Source organism: Oryzias latipes, chromosome 7, assembly GCF_053564925.1.
Source record: "Oryzias latipes strain Hd-rR chromosome 7, Olatipes_Hd-rR_3.1".
Taxonomy (NCBI): domain Eukaryota; kingdom Metazoa; phylum Chordata; class Actinopteri; order Beloniformes; family Adrianichthyidae; genus Oryzias; species Oryzias latipes.
In genome coordinates, this window is record NC_136243.1 from 27390676 (window position 1) to 27403510 (window position 12835).

General features: G+C 39.2%; 1 protein-coding gene across 2 annotated transcripts; it reads right to left on the minus strand.

Moving 5' to 3' along the window:
- Nucleotides 1-655: 655 nt before the first annotated feature.
- Nucleotides 656-11194, minus strand: LOC101158196 (large neutral amino acids transporter small subunit 1). Of its 2 annotated transcripts, none has more exons than XM_004070649.5 (11): nucleotides 10780-11194; nucleotides 9734-10252; nucleotides 9461-9586; nucleotides 7876-7981; nucleotides 7737-7781; nucleotides 7160-7283; nucleotides 6965-7068; nucleotides 5027-5123; nucleotides 4771-4920; nucleotides 3078-3252; nucleotides 656-2833 (listed from the first exon to the last, which is right to left on the minus strand). In XM_004070649.5, the coding sequence occupies exons 1-11, from the start codon at nucleotides 10853-10855 to the stop codon at nucleotides 2757-2759; spliced, it is 1599 nt and encodes a 532-aa protein (XP_004070697.1). In that variant the 5' UTR covers nucleotides 10856-11194; the 3' UTR covers nucleotides 656-2756. The 2 variants fall into 2 exon arrangements, with proteins under 2 accessions (XP_004070697.1, XP_011475225.1); XM_011476923.4 differs by having other exon boundaries at nucleotides 9734-10249; nucleotides 10780-11093.
- Nucleotides 11195-12835: the final 1641 nt, after the last annotated feature.

The following is a 12835-nucleotide window of genomic DNA, read 5'->3' on the forward strand; positions in this document are numbered from 1 at the left end:
TTCCACTGGTGCCATCTGCTGGTGAAATCTAGTACTGAAAAGAAAAAAATATACTAAAGCTATAATTACTGATACATATTAAAGCTTAATACATTTTATGGTCAAAGTTCATGTTTCTTTTAAATCACAGAACAGCATATAGTGGTATCTTTGTTGTGTGGTAACATAAAGAGAAAATACTCATGCAACATCAGTTGCCTTCGCCTGCCCCAATCTTCCATCAATAATATTGTGTCCAGCAGCTCTGATCATACATCCACCAGCAGCCACCACAGCTTCTCATTTCCTCCTCGGACAGATATGAAGTCTCCTGACAGCACAGGTTTCAGGAAACTAATTGTCGTCCAATACGCATGGCAATACAAACAAGGAAGAAAGAGGAGTCCATACAGGTCGCTACCCAAACAGTTGATGCCTCGCTTGATAAAACTGCTGGGCTGCACCTTGAGAAAATTGGGCTGGGGATATCATAGCCTGGATCAAAGCTGTCTTGAGTTGTGTTTTGTTGGAAACTCTTATCTGCAAAAAGGCAGCGTATGGCCTTTTATTTTTTTTTTGCTAATATACTTTTTTGTCCATTGCATGCAAGAAATATTGGAGTTTATAGACGTGCGTCTTTTGCAGCTTATGTTAACAAAACATTAACAATCAAACGTTGAAGAAAAATACTTTTATTGTTACATGTACCTGCCATGGTCACTGAGATACAACAGTTACAATAAAGACTCTTTACTTTTTAGATTAAAAATAACTTTAGCAGGGTCCTGCCGTTTAGGGCAACATTGATTTGCAGTTACAGATATATGTATTTTATACACATACAGTTAAAATATTTTGTACTTAATATAGAAAAGAAAGTTTGGAGGGGGGAGGGGGGTCAAAAATAATTTATATTTAATCTGAATCAAAGTGCCGCTTTGGACAAAATACTTTCTTCCTTTTTTAAATAATTAAATTTGTTACATTCAATTAAAAGCACAAAGACATTTCTTAATCAGCTGTGCTGTGAAACGAATGTCTTTGGGCTAAATTGCTAGTAATTTATTACTACAAAAGGTGCTTTATTCTAGTTTTAACTGTAATCGATTGTTCTTATTTGGTCTTTTTATAGTAAAAAAAAAATCATCATAACTGTGTTGTTTTTTTACTGTCTATGCCACTTCTTTTACTGCTATTAATCCAAGATGTGTTCAAATCCAGGCCATGTTTGTGTGCTTTTCGTGTGCCTTGATCTCTAAAAAAAAACCTGGATTTGTGGCCTTTGGGCTCACAGCAGACGTGCCTGCAGGTGGTTTCTTTAGTAACAACTTTCCTCTCAAAAATCCAAAAATTGAAAGGCTTCAAATTTGTAGCATTCACTCTGGTCTTGAAGTGACGTTAAGGACGTGAAGCATCATTACGGACACTGGTGGCACAGACGATACATTCAATACAAACACTAATAAGTCCACTACTTTCAAATCTGTACAGTTTTGCCTCACTAACCATTTACAGTGGAATGAAAATAACGCCTGACAGCAACAACTGTAAATAAGACTTAAAGACCCATTCCAATCATCTTTTGAGCTGTTTTGAAAGCGTTCCTAGTGGTCTTTTAATTGTGATTATGCAGTGGCAGTAGTTAATTCGAAATTAACCACTGAATTGTGGGCAGGGCCTGCCTCCTGCTGAGAGCTCTCTGTTTATATGCTCTCCCACTAGCTTACAGCCCCTCACACCTCCAGCCTAACATGACCGGTACAACAAAGATGGCGAGCAATGTTGGAGCCATCCAGACATACAGTTATGAGCAAGATGCCATCTCAGACGAGAAAAACGAAGACGTTCATGGATTTATTTGGAGTTCATAGACATGCTTCTTTTGCATCAAATGCATCAGAACTGAGTGAAACATGAAGCTTTTGGCCTGCCCAGCATATTTTCTAGATGCTCTTTTTCAAACAGCACTGCTCCTGATTCACAACAATTTGAATAAAGACATTCTCAGAAATGCAGCTGTGAGCTTGATTTGCCTAATTTACGTTATGTCCTTCATCAGAAAATACCACAAGTATGTGCTAAAAAAAACAATATTCATTGGAGTGGGTCTTTAAGGAAACGCTTATTCAATGTTTACCTGTGCTTCAGAGTTAGTACAGACTTACTTTTAGAGAAATAAAAAATAAAATGTTTTTAAAAAGTCTATGCAATATTTGTATGGGTTTTTTAAGTCGAGTGTTTTGTCTGAACATGACATTTATAAGCTATCAGTGTATTTTAAACCTGTTTAATTGTTAGTTATACCAGCTAAATCCTCAGTTATTCTTCATGGGTCGCTTTCATATTCTAAAGATATGTAATAAACTATAACAAAAATAAAGACTGTCAAAGCTGTCTGTTCTCTAAACTACTCTTAAGTACACTTTTACTAAATCTGTAGGTCTGACTGTGTGCTTCAGATATATAAACCCTATGTGCTCACATCTAATTTTTAAAAGGAAAGCATTGCTTTCATTAAAAATGGAGGAAATCGAAATGAGATCCAATCTGTAGATATTTATATTCTAAGAGGTTTTGGAATGTGCCTTGAGACGTTTTACACAGGGAATGCTCATTTTCCAATTTTGAGTTGCAGTTCTTGTAAACATGAAAGTCTTCCACATTTGCTTGGTAAAATAACGTTTAAGATTAATAAACTTAAGGGTCAAATCACAAGTGCATGACTGTAAACACTACATGGATGGCCACAGACTTTCTTCTGGCTGGTTTGGCCAGCGTTACTCCGCTGCCTCATGTTGCTCCCTCTCCTCAGGAACAGACATCAGGATCTTCTGACAGAACATTGTGAAGATTTCTGTGGACAAACAACCCATTATATTAGCTTCTAAATCAATCACATATTTATTTTCATTTCATTTGGGGTGTTTTTGCAACACACTGTCCACATAGGCTATCTATAAACAAGTACAAATATATGTGTCTTTTGGGGGAGTCGACAGGATCTCACAGGTTTCAGAACAAAGTGTCGGGAATGCGTATCCAGCGTCACCTGACCAAGCAGAGACAAAGACACCCCTGGAAGTAAACATCTCCCTCACCGAGCATCTTTTGCACCATGTGGGGCTTCTTCCATTTGTAGCCAAGCAGATATGCAGGAATGCCGGTGAGAATGATGCTGGTGCCTACCAGGCACTCGAAGGGAGCGGCCCAGAAGGACACAACAATCATGAAAATGCAGCCCAACACAAACGTGACAGGGATGAAGAGGTACACCTGCAGAAAAGAACACACAAATGCAGGATAAAATGCCATTTTTAAAAGCGCAAAATGAAAATGACAATAATGTGACACAAGACAGCAGCAAAATGTTCATGACAAAAAGGTTTTTCTGATTATTTTAGATTAAAAACTTTGTTTCATGATAAAATAAAATGCGAAAAAGTGCATGTAAAACCCACTGAATTTAAAATCTGTAAGACAAATACTACTTCTATTTTAGGACAATGGTGACCCTGGTGGTAACATGATTTTCCTTTTCTGTTAATAAGACTGTCTGTCTTTTTTTGCAGTTGTTTTATCGAGCTTGGAGGTAAAGTTGTATCTTTCAGCTGCAGTATTGCCGCCCCCTGTCTGAGTTTAGTAAAAATTTCTGCAGTTTTTGCCAGGCCCGTCAAACTCCGGCCCTCAGGATCTACAACCCTGCCTGTTTCCCAGCTCTCCCTGCACTTCTCACTGCTGATGACCTAGATCAGGTGTGTTCAGTCAATCAGAAAGAGATGTGAGTCAGCCATTCAGCAGAAAGCAGGGCAGAGAGAACGGAAGTTGAACAATTCTACAGTTCAGTCTGAACAGTACAGACAGAAAGAAAGGTTGAACAGTTCTGGCTTGGGCTTTTGTTAAATTTTATAATGAAAAATTTAAGAAAAGATGAACTAAATCACTAGTTTTTTGCAATTTAAAGAAATTCTTAAGCATTCTGAGCTTGATTTATGTTTAATAACCATTAACTGAAATAAATAATCAGCTGCATTTTACTGAAAGGTTTAACAAAGCTGTTTTTTTGTCCATGTTTTCCTCGTGATGACATTTTGTCTGTTTACTCCCTGTTATACAACAAATAGGCTGAGAACAGTCCAGCTCAAAGGCCAGATGAAAGGCTGTAATCAACCAGGTAATATTCCCACAATGATGGAGAAACAAAGAGTCGAGTCTTCATTCAAACACCACCACCCCCCACCTTGGAAACACAGTGTGGTTCCACTTCCAACTAATAACAAGATCAGTGATACAATAGTGCTTTTATTAGGAAAAAGACATAAAATAAGGTATTCTTTCCACAACATGTTGATGTTTGCTGAGTAGACAAAGGAGCTGGAAGAGGCTCAGTCCATTCTAAAAAGGGACTCATTCAGATAGTTTGTGTACATTAAACGTTTTGACCTGTAATGATCCTTTTAAGCTACGTGCACACCACCCTCAGCAACACGTGTTCAATCGAACATTTCCAATGAAACGGTGTAAACAAGTGTAAATGTGCATGTTAGGCTTCTGCATTCATAACTGGTGCATTCACGCATTGCTACACAAGTTTCTACAAGACTTTCACCGCTTTAACATTTCGTACCAAGTCTCTACTGAATGTAGTGGGAGACATGCGCTAGTAAACAGTAGAAAAAGAAGAAGAATCCCCTTCCTATTTGTCCAGTGTGACCACCATCCTAAATGCGCGTTCAAGAACCCGCGTTCAGCTTGTTCTTGAACGCACGTCAAATGTCACCTCTTAGGCTTTACCTTGATGGGCCTTCTGAGGTCTGGCTTGGTGAGACGCAACCATACCAAGCCAGCAATGGCCATCCCAACACACAGCCAGGTGAAAAAGCTGAAGAGGTTGATGACAGAGAAGATGTCCTGGGAGATGGTGTACATCATGGACAGGAAGCACTAATATAAAGGAGAAGGAACTTATTTGATCTGTGAAATGAAATCAGCAACGTTTTCACAAATAACTGTCATAAAAGTCATCTGAGTAAATGAGCAAGATTCTTACAGTAAAGATGAGAGATGGCACTGGTGTGAACAGGTCTGTGTGAACAAGTCCCAGAGCAGCAGGGAGTTGACCTTCTCGAGCTCCCGCATAGAACAAGCTAGTATAGAAAGAGTTGTTTATTTTCCAATGAAACATCTGGTCTGTAACCCTTGTGCTATCCTAGGCACTTTAACATTGGGAGTTGGGTCATCTAGACCCATTAGACAGTTCGCTGAACCTTTTTTCTTCAATGATTTGCGATCTTCACTGGTGTCCATGGATTACATGAAATCCTCTCCACCTTTATCCACCTTTGTCATGGTAGGGAGAACACGTCAATATAAGGCTGGGGTCATAGGATAGCACAAGGGTTAAGTAAAGCCGGATATCTTGATCATACAAACAATCTATTCTATCAATCAAGACTTTTAAAACTGTATGATCTTGTGGATTTTTACACTGCGCAACTTTTATACAGAGCCAGTTGGAAATCGTTACCATTCAATATCCAAAAACAGTTCTTAGAAAATGAAGGAGGCTACAGACTGAGGGGATGTAGGAACTTCAAGATCAAACTGATAAGAATCACTAAGAAAGGTTTCTGTGTGTCGGTGTGTGGCACTAAACTTTGGAACGGGTTAAGTAATGAGCTCAAAAAATGTTCAAATATTCAAATATTCAAGAAAATGTATAAAGAAACTCTTATTTCAGGATATGAAGATAAGGGGATTTAAAGATCAACAGGTGTTTGAATAATTCCAAATACATGTGTGAACTTGATTGTGGTGAAATAATCATAGATCCTTTAATTAAAACTAATGACTTTTACATTCTAATATGCAATAATGATTACTGAAATGTTTAAATTACAATCAATAAGCTATTGATTTTGTTTACTTGATCTGCAATGTGTAGCAATAATTACTAGTTTGATGTTATCATGTGTTTTAATGATGATCAATTATTATTACATATCGGTATCGTTACTGTTTACTGAAATCATGAATGAAAGTTTACTGAAGATCATCAATCATTTCTAGGCACTGGATTTTGTTACTTGAAGAGAATCTATCTGATCAGAACCGGATTTAAAACACTGTAAAACTATCAAATGAATGAACTCAGTAGGGGTGGGATTATATAAGCTTGCTTCTTCCCACTCCTTTTCAAGCAATAAATCAAACTCTACTTATACCTCAGTTAATTATCACTGTATTTAATTAAGCATATATGATTTAAGTGACATTTTTGTTTTGTTTTCTGTCTTTTTAATCTATGCATTTCATCATTGCTGTAATGAGTTTGATAAATATGTGTGAATTTTTTATTGCTTTGACTACAATGCTTGAAATAAATCAATAAAATCAAATCAAAATCAAAGCCCTATCCTCCTACCCAGCCTTAGATGTCTGCCCCTTCTAAGTTCTAAGCCTTCTAAGCCACTGGCTGTGTATGAGAACATGACTGAGTGAGTCTGACGTCAATTCAATCGCCAGTTTTTCACAGTACGGACATCGCCATCTTGGAACAAGAAATTATCAGTAGCAGTGATTGGTCCAAGTCAATTTTAGTGAACTACTCTCCCCAATCAGGAGTGAGCTTGTTGGAAGACCCTTAAAGGCAGACTTGGGAGAATCTGTCCAACAAATGCTTTGAACGTTCAAGACTGTATACTTTCTTTGAGGCATCTAATGAGACAGTTTGTAACTTGAATCTTCTTTCACTTCCGGCTTCTCCCATCAGGGGTCGCCACAGCGAAACAACCCTCCCACGAGGACTTAACTAAATAAATGGCAGCAATAGCAAGAAAAAAAAAGCAATTACGTCTATAGGTTTTTGGTTTCTGTGAACCAGTGGGTACTTCCTGTTTGGAACACACAGGGGGAGGGGTCACTCGGTCCAGTTCTCATTTACAGTCAATGTTCAAACCACACATGTCAACACGTCTGTTTTGCTCACCGTGCTGAAGTGAAGAGGGAACCATTGACGGCTCCAAAACAGGACATTCCCACAAAGACAGGAATGAGCCATGACATCCTGCCGAGGTGCTGCTCCCCAAAAGTCTGCAAAACAAAAATACCCATGACAGTAGTTTGTGTTTTTTTCAAAAGCAAATAAATTCCTGATGAAGGTTAAAAAAACGGTCATGCTCACCACAGCAACAGCCTCCGACTCCACCATGACTTCAGGAGAAATAGTTGTGAAGTAGGCCAGGTTGGTCAGAACATACACCACGGTGACTATAGGCATGGATATGATGATGGCCAGTGGCAGGTTCCTATTAAGCAAGGAGAGCAAAGGTTTTTTGGAGGGAGAAAATCTCATTTTCCAAACAATGCCAGACTGTCCTTTCAAATACAGGAACTGAATTTGAGTTTGGTTCATGCATCTTAATATTATTTATTATCGGTCGTGCTAGATTTCACTAACATAGAGGTGGAAAGATCTCAAGCAGCACTGAAGAAATGGATAGAAAACTAAAATATCTAATGTAAATGTATGTTGTTTATTCATGTTTGTGCTGATTTCACTTTAAATACGGTGCCATCATGCTAGTGAAATAAAAGATCCGTATTTATGAAGGAGATGATAATATCATCAGCAAATATTTAAGCCCATCGAGACAACTGTTGTTTTGAATTTGGGCTATACAAATAAAATTGAATTGAATTGAATATTTACAGGGATGACTGTACAATCCTCAAATCAACCTTCATCACTTTTACGTCACCTCTCTGGATTGACCATCTCCTCTGTTACATAGTTCAGATAATTCCTGGAAAGAGAGAAAAAAAGACACGTTGAAAAACTAAGATTGTCTCTAATTTCTGTTCTTAAATAATGTCAACACAGCCAAGAAAATGCCTCACCAGCCGCCAAAAGCAAAAAGACCGCTGTACAAGGCTAGGACGATGTTGTCGACCCCCATTTTGCTGCCTTCAAATGACTTTTCTGGTGTCAAATAAGGAACATCACCTGCAGACAAATAGTCAACTGTTTTTAAAAACACTAAAAACACTGAAAACCCAACCTTTGTCTCAATCTCAGCTTTATGAATTCCAGTCTGCCTGAGCGGCGGCATGCCTGACATTTACAGACAGAGACTAGAAAGTGAAGCTCATCCTTTGATGCGTAGAAATGGAATAAACAGTTGACATTTAGATATGAAAAGAAATTTCAGTTGAATTTATAAACTTGAATCGAATCATTTCTAGAAAGCAGAAGGAAAAAAATCAGTAGATTCTGGGCAATTGATGAATATCTATGTGCATCTGTATAAACAGCCTGGCTCCTCTCTACCTGTTGCTTTCAGACATTAATGAGATTTCGTTTAGTGAGACTTGTAGGGCTCACATCATTTCTCCGATCTGTCCTCTTTCTACTGTCGTCACAGACCAAGCTCTGCCACTGGCGCCAAAAATCGCCATCTGGTTGCCATGGCAGCATGGTGTGGGTGTGTGTGTTGGGAGGGGGAGGTTAAGCACCACAACAATAGTGGGAGTGGGCTTGGAAAAAAAGGGGCAAAGAAGGAGCCTGGAGCCTTTGAGGGGAGCACAGTTTTCCCGCTTTTTTTTTTTTTTTTTTTTTTTTTAGGGCACAGCCTGATTTAGTCTTTCTGTTTTTTGTACTCCATACTTTTTCTCCTCTTCAAATACTTTACAGTTTATTTTGTATATAGACACTGTGCAACTGAAACTCTGCATAAAGGCAGTTAAGTAGTGCAGCGTTTGGCCAATCAGATGCATATGCACATGGCTGCACATCCAAATGCAATCGCACGGCTGCAGACAGACAAGCCTTGTGCTTAGAGTCGGCAACTGTGCTAACAAACTGAAAAGAGAGAGGCCTGCTTTGTGAGGCTCGTTAGTGTGGATCAACAATTGGCTGATCATTAGGTACTTTTTTGAAAATCACTCCATATTGTACACAAATAAAGGATGACAGTTAAATGTGGTCATTTAATTTGCGTACAATGTTCAAAATTCTTCTGTGTTTATTAAATTTGTTGTGTACTTTGGTTGCTGGCATAACAGCCAACAACAATCCAAACTAGAAGGAATGAAACTTCTTTAACCCTTGTGCTATCTTAGATGACCCCACCCTTACATTGACGTGTTCTCCCTACCATGACAAAGGTGGATAAAGGTGGAAAGATTTCATGTAATCCATGGACACCAGTGAAGATCACAAATCATTAAAGAAAAAAGGTTCAGAGCACTGTCTAGTGGGTCTAGATGACCCAACTCCCAATGTTAAAGTGACTAGGATAGCACAAGGGTTACAGAAAACATTCTTTAACTCGCCCTTGAGGTAATCTTTAAAACAATGCACTTTTAGGGTTAGTTTGACATTAGTCAAACTAACAAGAAATATAGTATGAAAAAAGAAAATTTCATTGTAAACACACAGATAAAAACACAACCAGCAGCCCAGACTTGACTTGGCAGCATTTACCTGTGAAAATCTGGATGAAGCCAAAGAGGATGATGATGCACAAAGCAAACAGTTTGGACGCTGTGAACAAGTCTTGAACCTTGGTGGCAGCCCTCACACTGATGCAGTTGACAAAGGTCAGGGAGGCTATGAGAGGTGGAGAGAACCACAACAAAACACTATAGACAGGTTGAAGTCAAGGGGAGGGAGATTTAAAATTTTAAGTTGTTTAAATGGACTTTGGTACGTCAACAAAAATACATTTCTGGGGTTCTGACCACATGTCGTACTCACTCAGACACAAGCAGGCAATAAGCTTGGCAGCACTGTCCGGCACCGGACAGCTGGGGTACAGAGGTTTCAGAAGGTAGGTGGCAAACACCAGCGACACCACATACTGCGATGACGGACGGATGATCAGCATCTCCACCCAAAGCTTCAGAAAGGCTGCAAGTTCCCCATACACCTCCAGGATGTAGGTGTAGTCTCCCCCAGACTTGGCAATAGTTGTGCCCAGCTCAGCATAGCACAGGGCACCCATGGTGGACACCACACCACAGGCAGACCAGACGACCAATGAGAGGCCGGCAGAGCCGGTTTCCTTCACCACACCTGTGGGGGTGACGAAGATGCCAGAGCCGATGATGGTCCCTATGATCATCCCCACCCCGTTGAAGAGGGTGATGCTTCGTTTGAGCTCGATCTTTTCACTTTTAGCAGGAAGGTTGTCGACGGGGGTAGAGGGAGCAGGAGCGATAGGAGACTCTTTTTGTTCCACGATAAGACCCTCGTGGCTGGAGTCAGCTTCAGCTGCTGGAAATGACACCAGAAGAGATTCAGATTTCTGATCGATTTGGTTTCAAAATAGATTACACAGGAAATACAATGTTACAGACTTTTCAGTCTTGTAATAAACATTTATTATAGGGATTTTCTATCCAGTAAAAATTGTCCAAACTTGGAAGAACTCAGATCAGCTAATCTGCACACAGTCTTGTTAATACAAAACAAGGAAAGAAGGCAAAAGAAAATGTGATCCCACACAAGAGAACAATTTGTTTCTCCCCTAAGATGGAAGTCAGATCACCAGATAACTTTGAAAAACCAGTTTCTCAACATAAAGTCGTGTCTACACACAAACTGCCTGAGAGTGCAAACGGTTTGTATTTTTTTTAGTCAACATATGCCCGCATCTACCATCTGCATCACCTGTTACCCACACACACCCAAAACAGCATGGTGCATCTGTTCTTGCATCAGATGATGTTGCGTCAGAGAGCGCATATTAAAACGGTGCACAATGTGGGACCTACAGTAGAGTGAGCAGAAACTGTACTTACCCCCCATCTTCTCCTGGCTCACTGCCTTGGCAACACTCTCTCGACTGCTTCGTGACTTCAGCTCCGGCTCAGCCATCTTATCTCTCAGTTTGGACTGTCGTGTGTTACCTCTTCCTCCCCTTCTCCTTCTCCTAACACTCCCTTCTGCTTGATTCCACCCTCTGCCTTTCTCTCATAAACACAACAGTCTCCCTCTCAGACTCTGTGTGTCTCCAACACACGTGCACACACTCCTGTCTTCGTCTGCACACACTACCATCGGCTGTAATTCATCCTACACTGATCCTCTCTGTCGCTCCCTCCCTCCGGCATCCAACAGGGAGGAGCTGGGTCTCTGTGATGCTGCACGCACCAACGCCCATCACTAGGGAATTGTGGGATATCTGTGAGGTAAAAGTAGGTTACTAGGAGGAAGCATGTGGCGGGCCCACCATGTGACGCAGTAATCTTTCTGTGTGCCATCTAATCCTGTGGTGTACATTATGTCCTTGTGTGTGAGCCTGCGCCTCCAGTGCTGGGATGGATGCTGCAGGGACAGTGCGCCCTCTAGTGGTGCCAACACCTGGTGTATGTGAGAAAGGTGAGAGCACAGAAAATGGAGACGCTTGAAACATTTTTATTTTTCACACTGGATAAAATTTTATGGACATTATTACAGTATTTATGTATTACAAAAATTCTTCGCTGGACCTTTCAGAATGGTTTCATCCATTCAGTATACCAAGAATTTCTAAAACAACATTATTAATCATTTGTGTGTCTGTACATAGTTTGCTTTATGGAGCATGACAATCATAATTAGAGTCTACAGCAGAGGTCTGCAACCTGGGGCCCCAGACCCACGACTTTGACTACTCTTTTTTAGCCGGTTAAGGAATGCCAAAATGAATTTGATTTTAAAAAGTAAACATTTTTCAGAATATATGGCACATCAAGGGACACAAAACAGTTAGTCAAGTCAAATTTTATTTAACTCTTATAAAAACAGTTGAAGGACAGTATGTATTACGCTGCAAGGGTCCTGACTACAATGCCCATAATGCTCCAACAATCCATCAAACTTTGGAGTTTACCAAAGTCAAACGGATTTTTGTGAACCACAAAAAATCAATTTAAGGTTAGTAAGGACAACCGTAATTCATACTTAAGGTCCTCCAAATTATAAGGCAAATTGTCTTTAATTATAAAAATTCAAGGAGTTTTAGGGCCATGCTGTCCAAAAATTAAGGTAATGGTCATTTATTTAGTTCTGACATATTTCAATCAGTTTGACAAATTTATGGCTGAACTGCACCAACAATGACAAATGAAAAATTGTACAGCTTTGTGTTTTCTTTGTTTTTTTTTTACTCTGCTGACATCATAAATTGCTGCATTGAGATGATCCTAAATATGGTACAAGGTGCCTTTTATTTTGAAAGGAATTTATGTGAACCTTTGTCAGAATTAATATAAATGCAAATCAGTTTCTTATTTTTCAAAAGGGTGAAATAAGACTTTGTAGCTCAGATTTTGGTCAGTAAGAAATCGACCTGAATGGATTTTTAAGTGTTGCAAACCCTTAGTCTACACTGATTATACAGTTTGTCCATCCAGGACATTTTCTTTTGTGGGAGACAAAATGGGCCAAAGTTGTGTGAGTGACCAATGTTCATCATTTTTTGAAGAAAAGAGAAATGTAGAGATGTTCAGAGTGCAGCCTTTATAACATAATTTCACATTTGAACCATGAGTAGTATAAATACACAAACAATAACAAAAAGGGGGCATGTGTGTCTGCGTTTTTTTATTCTAATTTGGCATCAGATTTGGCAGAAGTTCTGCAGAAACAGTTGTTGAGAATTTATTTTACAACAAATGCCACAAACTCTGCACGATTGATTGATTAATTTTCTTTTGACAAAAATATCATAAATAGATTGAGCTCCTGGACTTCAGAATGATTAAATTATTTGATTTAAAAAATACATAAGTTAATATGATGTTAATATAATGTTAATATGTCAATATATGTCAACATTCCAAAATTATTTTGAGCAAATGTTCCATGATTCAA

Coding starts and splice junctions, on each gene's coding strand:
- LOC101158196 (XM_004070649.5), bottom strand. CDS start 10,855: ATGGCTGAGCCGGAGCTGAAGTCACGAAGCAGTCGAGAGAGTGTTGCC. Junction 7,284..7,736: donor GAGATGGTCAATCCAGAGAG/GTGACGTAAAAG, acceptor CTTGCTTAATAG/GAACCTGCCACTGGCCATCA. Junction 3,253..4,770: donor ACCTCAGAAGGCCCATCAAG/GTAAAGCCTAAG, acceptor TCTTTTCTGCAG/GTGTACCTCTTCATCCCTGT.